Source organism: Malaya genurostris, chromosome 2 (genome assembly GCF_030247185.1).
Source record: "Malaya genurostris strain Urasoe2022 chromosome 2, Malgen_1.1, whole genome shotgun sequence".
Lineage (NCBI taxonomy): Eukaryota > Metazoa > Arthropoda > Insecta > Diptera > Culicidae > Malaya > Malaya genurostris.
The window spans coordinates 69,391,112-69,406,583 of NC_080571.1; the positions used below are offsets into that span (position 1 = coordinate 69,391,112).

General features: G+C 37.5%; 1 protein-coding gene across 6 annotated transcripts in view; it reads right to left on the reverse strand.

The window, feature by feature from the left end:
- Positions 1–15,472, reverse strand: part of LOC131430485 (ras-specific guanine nucleotide-releasing factor 2-like) — a 499,968-nt gene that overhangs the window by 359,869 nt on the left and 124,627 nt on the right. For 5 of the 6 annotated variants that reach the window (XM_058595512.1, XM_058595511.1, XM_058595507.1 and 2 more), the window contains 5 exons: positions 4,387–4,564; positions 3,806–4,228; positions 3,554–3,677; positions 3,127–3,470; positions 2,629–2,997 (listed from right to left, as the gene is read on the reverse strand). In XM_058595512.1, coding sequence (XP_058451495.1) covers positions 2,629–2,997; positions 3,127–3,470; positions 3,554–3,677; positions 3,806–4,228; positions 4,387–4,564 — 1,438 coding nt within the window. The remainder of the gene's footprint in view (positions 1–2,628; positions 2,998–3,126; positions 3,471–3,553; positions 3,678–3,805; positions 4,229–4,386; positions 4,565–15,472) is intronic. The other variant, XM_058595510.1, reaches the window with a different exon arrangement.

A 15,472-nucleotide genomic window follows, 5' to 3' on the forward strand; every position in this document is an offset into this window, starting at 1 on the left:
TGTATTTTGTATCCATTTTCCGAAAAATAAAAGAGAAAAAAGCGATACGAATTTAAAGCGTGAAAGCGCGCGAGGAAATACTCAACCTTTCGCTAGTGCGATCCAAAGTAAAAGAAAGCCGAAAGTGCGTTCCAAAAGAACAGAGTTGGATACTCACTAATACTTTAATCCTAATTAGGTAATCCCAAATTCTATGGCAGAGAATTTGTACGCAATTATATTCACAAGTAAATATAAATGCTTCGTATGGACGAGTGTGACAAACTGTCCAAATCTACACACACCGACCGAAGATACACTTGAAGTGTTAAATCGGAGTAATAAATTGTACACACAGTGGTGCAAACGTTCGAGACATGCTCGGCAAACCCGCAGCCCAACTGAAAACCCCAGAGCAGCCCCCCCAAAAGCTGTTATAAACCAACAGAACAATAAATACCACAGAGGTCAAAGTGCAAAAATGACATCTGATTTGCATCCAGTGCACTGTCTCCACAGCCAAGGGAAAAAGGAAGCGACCAGGACATCAATTTGAGCAGCACTGTTCGCGAGCAGTTCCCAAACCGTCCACACCGCGGTGTACAATTTAACACTCCTGTATCTATATAGAACAGCTAGCGCTGGCTTACCGCGCAGATTCCCTGCATGGCGCCAAGTAGTAAAGGGATATAATTTAAATCCAACGATCACACAGCGACAGATCGTGTGGAGATGAGCCAGAATGCTATTTACACATATAGCGAGTGCCCAAACAAAAAAGTTTGAAACTTTACTATCTTACCGGTATTGACCAGTACAAATAGTTTTACACCACCAGTTGCGATTGAAAGGCAACCGATTGGTGTGTATTTTGCATCTGTCACATACCTGAGTGCCCAAAGGCACCGAATGTAATGTGAAGATAGAGTGCAAAAACATTTATTTTTCCTCAGTGACACACATAGGAAGAATAAACTTACCTGAATGGTATGAGTTCATATCAAACCTGTATACTAGCCAAAGGGCTAATGGAATCCTATATACCGATGTTTGACCGGCAATATAATAAAAACACAAACACTGGCTTGCGAAGACGCGATGATCGAAGCGACCATGGCGAAAAAAAGATCAGCAGCCATCAATTTGGCTGATCGGCACTTTAAAATATGCTGTTTCCAGCCACTAAAATGCACTCATTGCATCATTATAGGGTGCGACAACCCTTTAAAAACACTGAAACCACTTCTATAGCTTCCACTCGCGCAGTTTTCACTGTTTAAAACGACTTTTATTTCGGAGGGTGTTTGTGGTGTTGTGTCCACTACCCGATCACTTCACTAAAATGATTCTGCATATAGGCAACCTGTTCAAATCATCTTCACTGAGATGATTCTGCATATAGGCAACCTGTTCAAATCGTATAGAGAAGAATGAACTGCACTTTCTTCATCCGTGTTTTCTTCATCGTACAATCGGTGAATCCCACAGCATAAGTAATGTTTGTGGAGAATGCGTAGAACACACTCATAAATGAGGCTTCTTAATAAAACACTCTGGGTCTCCGAGGCTCCGTTCGAAAGTCGGTTTTTCAAGCGATTCTAATACTTTCTATAGAGAATTTATACAATTCTATAGAGAACGGCAAAAAAGTTGAAAAATATAATTGAAAACAGTAGCCGCTACACAAGCTAACATTTGAGCCAGCATACAGCTGCCCTGTATTTCCGGAACCGAATGTTGGATCCGGGTGAAATAGAATAGCAACCATTCATTTTAGCCTAAGTTTGTGAAAAACGGCTGAACCCTTTCAACTCGACGAACTGAAACGAATGGAATATGTCGCTTAGCCATCTGAGCTAATTTTTATAAGTCGATTTTTCAAGTGATTGCATAGACTTTCTATATGAGAAAGGCAGTACAATGATCTCAACTTGTTAAAACTGCACAATTCAACAAATAAAAGACACTATTTGCATATTGATATGTGGTTAATCTTCTAGGTCCAGATAATGCACACTTTTTTTACTGTGTACATGACTTTTAAGTATTCTATCGATGTCTAATCATTTTTTGTTAAGTAAACAGTTCTCGAGCTACAAGCATTTGACGAAAAACAAAATCATTCAACAAGAAACTAAATTTTAAGCTACTTCTAGGAAAAAAAATCTTTATGAGCAAATCCATATTTTGATCGGCAGAATCGTTTTCTTGTGTTAACAAATTTTTAAACGATGCTGAAATTTTGCAAATGTTTGCAAATTCCTTTAGCTATGATTTCCACATTAAAAAAAAACATATCCAAAAAAAATCTTCATTGTATTTTTTCATAGTGAATTTCCAAAACTTCTTCTGAGACTCCATTTTTGTACAAACGATAGTTTCCTAGTTATAACAATTTGTCTGCCATAAATACATTCGGCCTATTTTGCAATCAGTTTTGAGTTGAATCCACGCAAAACAAATGGTTTTCTATCTGAAAATTATATACAAACTTTCATCCTCATACATTCCTGCAATTGCTCTAAAGTTCTCTGAACAGTTGCTAAACATTTTCTAGAGTACCGATTGATATTATTGTGACTACACTAGTACCGCACTACATATAACTTCATTTTCAAAACAGAACTTAGTTATCAGTATATTCCTCACCTGACACGGAACTGGCTCCCGAGGTCCTCCGGGGAGATGCACGCCCATCCTGATACGGTAGCTCAAGGAAATCCGTCTGGTGATCACAATCGCACGGGGGCTCCACCGGCGGATCATAGAACACACTTTTGAGGGCATTCAGTACCGTTTCTCCATCGGTGAACACTCGGTACGTGAGCAGAAATGTGTTCAGAAAATCGATCGATAGGAACCGTAAATCAGTCAACCGTTGCAGTAATCGCTCCGGAGTTGCATAGCGAACTTGAGGTAATTTACAGGAATTCAACGTTCGCGAAAAACGAATGTCAACATCGTCCTTGAACAATCTTGGATCGGCACGTAGAGCTTGGTGCCCTGCAAATATGGATCCTTTTCACCCAGAAAATTAAGGCAGAACACAGAAAACACCGAAACAATCAAAGAAAGAAAGAAAGAGAGAGAGAGAGGACACGGTGAAAATACACGACGTTGACCACGTATGAACTATGAACTGATTACCTCCTGACGATCCTCCAATTCCGGGAGACAGTAGCGAGTGCATGTGGATGTTGTCCAAACATTGTGATATATCACTGATCCAAGCCTCTTTATCCTGAATGGTGGGTGCTATCAGATGAATACCGTGTCGAGCGCCCGACTTCGTTTCAACGATTATTTTGAAATCTCGATTCCCGGCATTCACCGATTCGGAAACACTTAACGTGCTGCCCCGAGTCGACGCCGAACAGACGGACGCTTCCTCGTCGTCGTGCTGTACCTCACTTGGATCCTCAACCAGGGTAGCATCCGCCAGCGGAATTTTACCCACATCCGGCAGCAGGTGCAAACGTCCGCCGGAGGTTCTGAAAAATGGATGAATATGAATGACCATTGTAAGTAGAAAAAAAGCTGTAGATTCCAAATTATAACGAAGAAAAGCTCCTACCTGGTTGCGATTATCATATGATTCGAGAAGAGAAAACACTGTCGCACCGCATCGCGTTCGCTTTTGAACGAAGCCAACCGACTTCGGATCCTTCCCCTACCTGGTGGCACTTGGACTAAACTTCCTGCGGTAAAAAAAACAGAAAGGAAAAGTAAAGTTAACAAGTGAAACCATAATCAGCTTTATTCGTTATCCACAGCCCTCCCGTCGTTCCGATGCTATAAAAGCTCCCGAACGAAACGAAAAGCTCACCCTGCCGGACAAAAACTTGGTTCACGTCGAGCAAAATGTCACACCCCTCGACGATCATGCGCTCTACGGCCAGATTTTTCCGTAGGTTTTCCGTCTCGGAAACTTCGTCGTGCATTTGGCGCGAAAGGTCCTCCAACTGTTGGCGCGCATTCTGCAAACTCTTGCGTTCCACGTGGTCGTGTGGGGTGTGGGCCAACAGCTCGTGCAGTGTGATGATGTACCGTGGAACCTGATGCATCGGATACGTCAGGAAGGTCTCCAAACTTCGACCCTGGCAGGTTGGTTTCGCCTCGAGCCGTTTCAGTACCGTCGCAAAATTCGAATTGCTTTTGCACTCGGTCAACACCTGTAGGCTGTAATGATGATTACGAACGTACTCCTGATAGATGCTCAACATGGGCAGTAGCATGTCGAACAAATCACCTAGAAATGTAGGTAGAAATTAAAGCTAATTTTATTTGACAATGATGTATGCGATGAGATGAGCCACACTAGTCTAGTCCGAACGTTAGGGAAGAGACCGCTAGGATACAGAGTGAAACCATGGGAAAGATATTCATTCAGATTGCTTATTGTCTTACCAAGCACCAACGTCGGCCACGATTCGAGCCTGGAGGTCAATCCTTTCAGGAAAATCTGATGCAGGAACAGTACCGTCTCCGAGTTGAGAAATATGGAGTTCACATCTTCGTGAGAGCACGGGGGCCGTTTCGAACTAGCCGCCATTTTGAACGGTCGCAAAAAACAAGCGACGAGGACCTGTGGGGTGAAAAATTAGCATTAGAAAAGGAAATTTAGTTAATAGAAACTTCGCATCAGTGCTGTAGTTGCGGTTAGTCACAGTTAGTCAGTGACTAACCAGTTCATAAAACTTCAACTTCTCAGGAATCGAGAAAATTTGTATTTGGAAATTTTGATAATGACTGATTTAAGTAACCACGAAGGGTGCAAAACCATAACATCTTGTAAGGATAATTAGAAAGGGCGCCTTAGGATTGATTCCAGGGCGAGAAATCACGGTAGGATAAATAAAAAAGGGCGCCCATATAATTGCTCCTAGGGCACATGGTGAACATATGATGAGGTTTATCAAATTAATTCACTGAGGATGCGAATCATTATTTATTTTCATGCTAAATAAATAACATCTTGTAAGGATAATTTGAAAGAGCGCGTTAGGTATGATTCCAGGGCGCAGAATCGCGGTAAGAGAATTAAAAAGGGCTCCCATATCAATAATTCTAGGGTGCAGGGTGGAAGTATTTTTAAATACATTAAATGATTCTGCTGAGGGCGCGAATCATTATCTATTTTCAAACAAAAAATCTTGAAAGCCTGATTTGGAAGAGCGCCCTAGGAATGATTCAAGCGCGCCGAATCACGGTAGGAGAGTTGATAAGGGCGCCCTTAAAATTAATTCCAGGGCCAATGGTGGATAAATTTTCAAACACTTTATATTGTTTGTTTTGTTTGGATTATAGAGGTTTTAACCTTAAGGTCATTTACCTCTTCGGGTAAGAAAAACTTTCTGACCCTATGTGCGGGTTTGGGAATGGAACCCAGGCGGGCTGCGTGAAAGGCATCGACTTACCCATCACACTATACCCGTTCCCACACTTTATATAATTCTACTGAGGGCGCGAATCATTATTTATTTTCAAGCTAAATAAAAAACATATGTAAGGAGTGCCTTAGGATTGATATCAGGGTGCAAAACGAATTTTGTTTACCTAATACTGCAAAGCTTTCGAAAGCATGCATGGAGCGCAAATTTTTTATTTTTGAGTTACACGGAACGACCGAAATTAGCTCTGCGCCTAATTCGTATTACTGTTTTTGAATTAGTTGATTTTAACAACAAAATTTCCAAAATAACTATAAAATTAGTTAAAATTGAGAATTTATTTGCTGAAAAAAACTCTTATTTTTAGAGAATGTGTTTAGTTGGCGAATATTATGGACACAAACCAGCAATATCTCAATCCAACACGAAATTCTAATTGACAACTAATTTTGTTTTTAAAATCAGAAAATTTGTTTCTATTTATCTATCACCAGTTTATTAGCCACAAAATTCATGAGAAGTGTCAAAACAAAACAATCCAATAAAAAGCTAAAAGGGACAGTCTTGTTGAAACTGCTTGCAAATTGTTTAGATGTTTTACGCATGTGTTACGATATATCCATATATAAATTTCTAAACCGGTATGTAAAAATGACGTGAACTGTTAGTGGAAAGTGTATTTATTCAGAATTTGTGCGCATTTGAAGCGATTGTGCGTAATAATGTTTTTACGCGGAACAGTGAATTGAGTTTCGAATGTTGCACTCTAATTGTACATGTCAAATGATGTTTTTTGTATCTTCCAAACTTCCGGGCCACGCCGTTCGATGTACTACTTGTATTCGATTTTTATTTTCCGAGTGCTCAAAATTTTCAGTGAGAGAGTCGATTTCGCGAAGTCGAATAAAGAAAACAGCGATTTAGAAGAAAAATGTTCAAAAAGAAGTTTATGTTTCGCTTATGTCTTTTTCTCCAATACAACATCGTATTTATACCTGCCAATATAGAAAAGACAACCGCGTCTGAAATTTTTTCGGCAGTAGTGTGCCATCTAGTGGCTAGTAGTCATTACGGTGTTACCGTTTCGGTGACAGGGCGCCATATAGCTGCAGATTGCAGAAGCCAATTCAACCATTCATATTGGTTGAAAACAACATTATATTTCTTTAATTCAACTAAAAAATTAGTTGAATGGAAATGAAATGTGCCTTAGCTAAGAAATGACAGCACGTTTAATTTGTGAATTCAACTAAAAAAAATAGTCATTTCAACAAATATTTTATTATTATTAAGGGAATGAGAATAAAAAATTTTAATCAGCAAAAGTAAGATTTTTTTAGTTGTCTCAAAAAATAACTAACTAAAATCAGCAAATCAACTAAATTTTTCGCGAAAATGCTGATTTCGGTCGTTCCGTGTATATAAATAGATTCTCGGAAGGAAGCAATGAATAAGTCAGCTTTGAGCAGTGCTGCCTTAACAACAATTTTTATAACATTTATTATATTCAAACATAAAATATACTAGCATTTATAACTGTCTGTAATCTTCATCAACAGCTTTTGTTATAGTTTCAAATTGATTCTATTGAAAAATTGGACAATAATGAAGTTTTGAGCTAGAAATGATGAAGTTCAATAATTTTGAACAAGGTGAATTTTTTTGAATACTGACATCTTTTCTTCAAACTCGGCCTTGTTTAGTGAAGATCGGTATAGTAGAATTAATTACCACATGAATTCAACTGTTGGCGATTCCATTAGTATTTTTCTATTTATTATATGCATCTGAGATAAGACTTTGTGAGATTTTTATTTTAATTGAATACCGACTCAATACATAGTGAGGTAGTTCACCTTTCGATAACACTCACAAAAGCATTAAATAAAAGGAATACGGGAAACCTATCCTTTTTAATATATAGAAAGCCAACCAATACAGAAAATATTATACGTTATACTTCTAATCATTCTCATTAGCTTAAAATGTCAGTTTTTTCTCATATGATTCATTGAATGCTTAAACTTGCCCATGGAGAAAATGCGGTAAGAAACGAGAAATAATTCATTCTCGATATTGGGAAGCTCAGTGGATATTCGGAGCAATCAATTCAAACAGTTTTTGATAAAAAGAAAAACTGTTGAAAAAAACAATCACTTACTTGGGGACGGGTATAGCGTGATGGGATAGTCGATGCCTCTCACGCAACCCGCCTGGGTTCGATTCCCAACCCCCCGCACATAGGGTCAGAAAGATTTTCTGGTCCAAAGATGCGAATGACCTAAGATGTTAAAGCCTCTATAATTGAAACAAAAATCACTTACTACTTTAACCCAACCATCAGAATTCAAAAAGAGTTCCAGTAGGTAAAATTAGATAAGGTTTTCATTCCAAGTCCAAAATTGGGAAATATGTAGCTGAAAGTGTAAGAATATATGTAAATATATAAATATTCCAAGTTATTATTTATTTATATGTAACATAGAAAAATGAGTTATCTTGTAAGATGTAAAATGATTCACCTGTATTAGTACAACAGATATAGCACCGCACTTTCCTCCCACTACTAGCATCTATGTCTGTTACTATTTCATGACATCAGTGGCAAATGTTAAGAAATTTTTAATGTTGTGGAAATAAATGGAATTTATTTTCTTCAAAAGCTATCCACTAAGCGCTAAAATAAGCATTTTCTTCTGAATATGTCATATTCGTGTTTATCGATTACCCAATTTGCTTACACAGCTCGAAAAAATCTTGTGATTTTACGTCTCATAAGATGCATAGAAATGGAGCGTCGTACACTTCATACGTATTTATATTCAAGAACATGGAAAATTGTGTGATTTGAAAATTACATGGATCGAAATCAAATCGGGATAAAAAACAAAAGATCGATAGAAACAGCGCGGACTTGAACCGTGAAACATTAGACTACAAGCACGCCATTTAATAGATTGAACCACAGATGCTCATATTTACATAGTAAATAATTGATACATATAAATCCATAACAGATCGGCTGAAAAGTTCGTATCGTTTCTATGAGAGGGCGCCACTAGAATTAAATCCATACCATTTTCAGTTAGTACCCACCTTCAAAAGATACGTGTATAAATTTGACAGCTGTCTGATTATTAGTTTGTGAGATATTGCATTTTTAGTGAAGCTACTTTTGTTATTGTGAAAAAAAATGAAAAAAACCTGTTTTAATCCACCTAGTGGTGTAATGATGCCTTTCTCATATCAATCATACTATCATATATAATACTGTGGTATTCTTCAAAATAATTTTCTTCGATTCCTAAAACCAATAACCGAAATCGGTTTGTTTGACCGTCTGCTGATAAAAAAACTATTAATTGGAGAAGATTTGAGGTCGATTTACTAAACTTTTTACGGTTTTTCGTCCTTTTCAGTGATGGTATACAATTTTTAACACACTTTACCCTATATTTCCGGATCCGGAAGTCGGATCCAGATGAAATTCACGAATTACGTATGGGACCACAGGACCTTTCATTTGAACCTAAGTTTATGAAAATCGGTAGCGCCATCTATGAGAAAAGCTAGAAAACATATTTTCATTTTTTTGCACATTGTACCCCATATCTCCGGAACCGGAAGTCGGATCCAAACAATATTCAGGAATTTTGTATGGGACTACAAGATCTTTCATTTGAACTCAAGTTTGTGAAAATCGGTTCATCCATCTCTGAGAAAAGTTAGTGCACTTATTTTCACAATTTATTGCAAATTTTACCCCATAATTCCCGAACCGGAAGACGGATTCAAATAATATTCAGGAATTTTGTATGGGACCACAAGACCTTTCATTTGAATCTAAGTTTGTGAAAATCGGTTCAGCCATCTCCGAGAAAAGTTAGTGCAAAAAAACGTTACATACACACACACACATACATACACACAGACATTTTGCGTACTCGACGAACTGAGTCGAATGGTATATGACACTCGGCCCTCCGGGCCTCGGTTCAAAAGTCGGTTTTCACAGTGATTACATAACCTTTCTATATGAGAAAGGCAAAAAGGAATTTCGTGTGTTGATGAAACACTACTTTTTGATGAAAAAAGTGCCGTCGATACCAAAAAATGGCTTGATGAGTGTTATCCAGACTCTGCACCGGGCGAAGCAACAATTCGTAAGTAGTTTGCAAAATTTCGTACTGGTCATATGAGCACCGAAGACGATGAACGCAGTGGCCGTCCAAAAGAGGCTGTTACCGATGAAAACGTAAAAAAATCCACAACATGATTTTCAATTACCGTAAAGTGAAGTTGATCGAGATAGCTGACATCCCAAAGATATCAAAGGAACGTGTTGGACATATTATTCACGAATATTTGGATATGAGAAAGCTTTGTGCAAAATGGGTGCCGCGTGAGCTCACAATCGATCAAAAACAACAACGAATTGATGATTCTGAGCAGTGTTTGGAGCTGTTAAATCGAGATAAAACTGATTTTTTTCGTCGATATATAACAATGGACGAAACATGGCTCCATCACTTCACTCCGGAGTCCAATCGACAGTCAGCTGAGTGGACTGCACGCGATGAACCGAACCCAAAACGTGGAAATACTCAACAATCGGCCGGTAAGGTTATGGCGTCTGTATTTTGGTAGTGTCACAAGTCGATGAAAACCATGCTGAAATGGAACGAATTGGGCTTCGAATTGCTCCCTCATCCACCGTATTCTCCAGATTTGGCCCCCAGTGACTTTTTCCTGTTCTCAGACCTCAAGAGAATGCTCGCTGGTAAAAAATTTAGAAGCAAAGAAGAGGTAATCGCTGAAACTGAGGCCTATTTTGAGGCAAAGGACAAATCGTACTACAAAAATGGTATCGAAAAGTTGGAAGATCGCTATAATCGCTGTATCGCCTCTGATGGCAATTATGTTGAATAATAAAAACGAATTTTGGCAAAAAAATGTGTGTTTCTATTAAACGATACGAACTTTTCAGCCGAACTGTTACATCGGCACTTAGTAGCCGAATTTTATATTGCGTCATTGGACAAGTTAAGTATACTTAACTTGTCCAATGACGCAATTTTAAATTTGTACCGAATTTTACAAGTTCCGAGTGTAATGTACACTCGGCTACCAAGTGCCCGTGTAATTTTCAAATCACACAATTTTCCATGTTCTTGAATATAAATTCGTGTGAAATACGACACTCCATTTATGTTCATCTTATGAGATGTAAAATCACAAGATTTAATAGAATATTTCGCAACTTTCACAGCAAGATGTTTTCAATACAATCAAAATCCTGGATATATAACAAAACTCAGTTTTGAAAAAGTAGATTTTGCACTCTATCTCACAATCACACAATTATTTGGAAGAATAATAAATCCAAAAATAAATATTGACACTTGGGTACATAGAAACATTCAGATTATGATAACACATTATGTCTGTTGCAAATGAGTCTTCATAGTTGATTTGTGTGGCAATTATAGAGCTTCAGGAAACTTAAAAAAGAGTTAAAATGGAGCTTTTGAGTAAAATACGGTGCTCCGCTCGCATCAAATAATTCTGATGCTAGAACTATTCAACTGTTGTATACAAAAATACGAAGATGAAGAAACAACAAACCCCGTTATAGAAATATATCTTCAGTCAATTGCAATGCGCCCCTGTACCATGGAAATCTAGGCGCCCCATCTATAAAGTCAGCGACTAACCAATGAAATTTGAACAACTACAGCACTGCTTCGCATTACACTTCAAAGAAACGCGTGAAATGTGTTAAGATCAAATAATTATGAAATACTTCGGTGTTTGATTTAGAAAATTGCTGAAATCCTAGCTTTTATTATTCTAAATTCTTCTTCTTCGTTGTCAGTATTTTAGTAGAATAGAAGTTGAAGTTATATTTAACCTTTGTGTGATAGAAAATTAATTTCTTCGGAAAGCTGTAGACCATATTATTACAAGAAAGCACGCCCTCTTCAAAATGGATTGGTATCGAGTATTTTTAATGTATGTATTTTTGAGTATTGTACTGTAATTCCGATCTGCGTGCTGTTTTATACACCGAAACCTCCATTTACGAACTAAACGGGGGTTCGTAAATGGAGGTAGTTCGTAAAAAAAGTTTACGTTATTTGGAATTTACTTCGTAAAAAAAGTTTTGTGTAATGAATGTGAAAACCCCCAATCACATGGCCATTTTCGGAATGGATGTGATAAGTGGGTGCAAGAAAATGATGTTTGGGGTCGGTTCAAAATTCAAAATGGCGACTTCCGGTTAATCGATATTCCTTAAACATCCTTACAGTGTGGGTATTTTCGAACCGGAATTGATGAGCAGACGAAGGAAAACGATGTTTGAAGTAGTTCGGAAATTCAAGATGAGGACTTCCGGTTTGTCGATATTACTTAAAAACTCTTACAATGTGGGTATTTTCGATCCGGAATTGATGAGTAGTTGACGGAAAACGATATTTGAAGTTGTTAGTTACGGTTTTAAATTTCGTCATTCTAATAATTAATATTGAGTCGAAATGGTTCCTTTACCAGGAAGAAGAGATTGCCATACTGAAGCGATGTACATTGTTTCATCCGATTCGGAGAAATCTCGATCGATCTTGCCAGTTTATCTGCTATTTATTTCTGGAATTGCTCATAAATGTTAGAAATTCAGTGTCATGTGGATGTTTAACTGACTCTTACCACTTGAGCCAAAAAATATCCCTTTTCCTCAATGGTTTACAAAATTTTAAATCATATTCCGACGGGCCAAATGACATTGACAAGTTTAAATAAAAACAAATGTGTCGTGAAGGGAGTAACAGTACTTTTTTCGACTTTATCGCGTACACTAATACAACTGAAATTATAAGTGTAACATTGAAAATAAAAAAAAATGGAGAACACGGTCATTGATTTGAAACCAAATTTCAATGTTTGTGATGGCTTCCAAATATTAGATTGAGACTTCCAGTTGTTCAATAAAATATTGAAAGCATACAATATAACTATAACAATATAAAATTATTATAGCTGTTCAGACGTCTACTTGTTATGGTCATTTCGAAAATGTAGTACAATATTCAAACAATAATGATTAGCAGGAAACACCTTTGTCAGAAGCATAACTTTATTTTAAACGATATATAATCATATCGTAATGATCGTCAAAGAATACCGATACAACGGAACTCACCATTTTGATTTTTGAAGCGCTTTTAAACATAATTTCCCGGTATATACTCATCCAACCCATTGAGAAAATACGCTTATTGAAAATGTTTTTAAGCAATACCAAAGAACCGAAAGTCGCCATTTTGAATTTCCGAACCATTTCAAACATCGTTTTCCGTCATTTACTCATCAATCCTGTTCAGAAAATACCCACATTGTAAGGGTTTTTAAGCAATATCGATAAACCGGAAGTCGCCATCTTGGATTTCCGAACCACCTCAAACATCGTTTTCCGTCATCTACTCATCAATCCCGTTCCGAAAATACCCACATTGTAAGGGTTTTTAACCAATATCGATAAACCGGAAGTCGCCATCTTGGATTTCCGAACCACCTCAAACATCGTTTTCCGTCATCTACTCATCAATCCCGTTCCGAAAATACCCACATTGTAAAGGTTTTTAAGCAATATCGATGAACCGGAAGTTGCCATCTTGGATTTCCGAACCATTTCTAACATCGTTTTCCGTAATCTACTCATCAATTCCGTTTCGAAAATAACCATATTGTAGTGATTTTCATGGAGCCGGAAATCGTTTTCATTGGATGCAAAAACCTCTTTTTACTAAGGTGGTTCGTAAAAAAAGTTTACGTTATTTGGGATTTTTTTTTTCATAAATACGTTTATTTCTTAAGGCAGTTTACATAAGTTTTTCTTCGCCGTAGCATCACTTTTACATAATATTCTTATCCTAATTTAATTCTAACATAGTCACAACGTTTTGAATTTATTAAAACATATTCTCTTATAGCTTAAATATCATCTTAGGTAACTCGTCATTAATTATGAAATCTACTCGGAAATATTATTTGAACCAAACGATTAACTTCTATAAATTATAGAATAAGCTGTTATTTTCAGACATTTTGTTGATAATTTCATAAACTGTTTCGAGTTTGTTTGTATCATTACATAATTTTTATTCTAATTTAGCTATTGGTTGAACTCATGGACGCAGCTGTGATCAGAACTAAGTCTTAAAAGGGGCCTTTATTAAATTGAAACTCCAATTTTCTTTATGAAATGATAAATAAGTTTCATGTATGAAAGGTCACGACAAGCAAGAATGTCTCGAACTGGGATATTGGATAGTCTACCTTGGGTACGCAAAGAATTTATTAGTTGAGATCTGACATCACGATACTCCACGCATGTCCAAACGACATGATCAATATCCCGTTAACCTTCTCCGCAAGCACAATGATTAGTCTCGGAGAGCCCAATTCGAAGGAGATGTGCATCTAACGTGTAGTGATTGGACATGAGTCTGGACATCACGCGAATGAAATCCCTACTCACATCCAGTCCCCTGAACCATGCCTTTGTCGATATTTTCGGAATAATTGAGTGCATCCACCGACCCAGATCATCTCTATCCCAAGAAGCTTGCCAGCTGGCAAGTGTTCTTTGGCGAGACGAGCTATAGAATTCGTTGAAAGCAATCGGTCGCTCATAAATTTCACCCTCAATAGCACCACGTTTGGCTAAAATATCGGCTCTTTCATTGCCAGGAATGGAGCAATGAGCCGGGACCCAGACTATAGTGATTAGATAATTATTGTTCAATATGTCGTTCAGGCACTGTTTTATTTTGCCCAGGAAAAACGGTTCAGTCTTGCCAGTCATGTTTGAGTGAATGGCTTCAATTGCACTCAGACTATCTGTAAAGTTATTTGGGATTTGGTTCGTAAAAAAAGATTACATTATTTGGGATTTCGTTCGTAAAAAGAGTTACGTAAAAAGGGGTAACATAAAAAAAGTGTTCGTAAACGGAGGTTTGGGTGTACCCTCAAATTTACTGCATTTCAATTTGTACTATATTTTCCCATTGAAATGTACTGTAATTGTCACTCACCGTACTTCGATTTGCAGCAATATGTCAGATCAGGTAAGAAAGAGATCCACAAATCGATTGATCTCCTTTTCATCATTGTTTTTTTTTCATTTTTCACTCTAGTTCAGAACGCGTCACGACAATTTTGCTAAATTTGCTTGATTTAAAAATAAACAAAAACGTCGCCACCAAAAACAACGAATACTACATGGAATGAAAAGTCTTGGGCCTCTCACAGAAAAGACGGAAATAGTTTCCAACCGTGTATATTTTTGTTGAGAGCAAGCCTCTAGATGCCCAATACCAAAAATTCTATCCACTAGTGTTTGAATAACAGCTGATCGTATCAGACGAATTCTCGTATTCATCATGCTATGTAACAAGACGCACCAGCGCATTCATGCATAAATGCAACGGTCGAGTTGAATGACTTGCGGTTCGGATTGGTCTACCATCCCTCGTATACTCCAGACCTGGTCCCCAGCGACTATTATTTATTTCTCTAAAGAGGTCATTGCAGAAACGGAAGCCTATTTTAACTGGCCTTGACCAATCTTTTTGTTTTTCAAAAGGCATCAAAATATTGGAGTACCGATGGGTCAAGTGTATCGCTCTAGATCAGGGGTTCCACAAAGTGATCGATATAGACCCCTTGGGGTCGATATCCTTTTTGCCGGGATCGACGTAAACGAAAACTGACTATGGGGATCGACGAGGTCTAGAAATCGACCCCCTATTGTTTGATATTAGTTGTTATTTGAAATACAGGGTGATTTTTTAAGAGCTTGAGAACTTTTTTAAACAATAAAACGCATAAAATTTGCAAAATCTCATCGGTTCTTTATTTTAAACGTTAGATTGGTACATGACATTTACTTTTTGAAGATAATTTCATTTAAATGTTGACCGCGGCTGCGTCTTAGGTGGTCCATTCGGAAAATCCGCTTTTTTATCGACAAATTTTGTTCAGCGATGAGGCTCATTTCTGGTTGAATGGCTACGTAAATAAGCAAAATTGCCGCATTTGGAGTG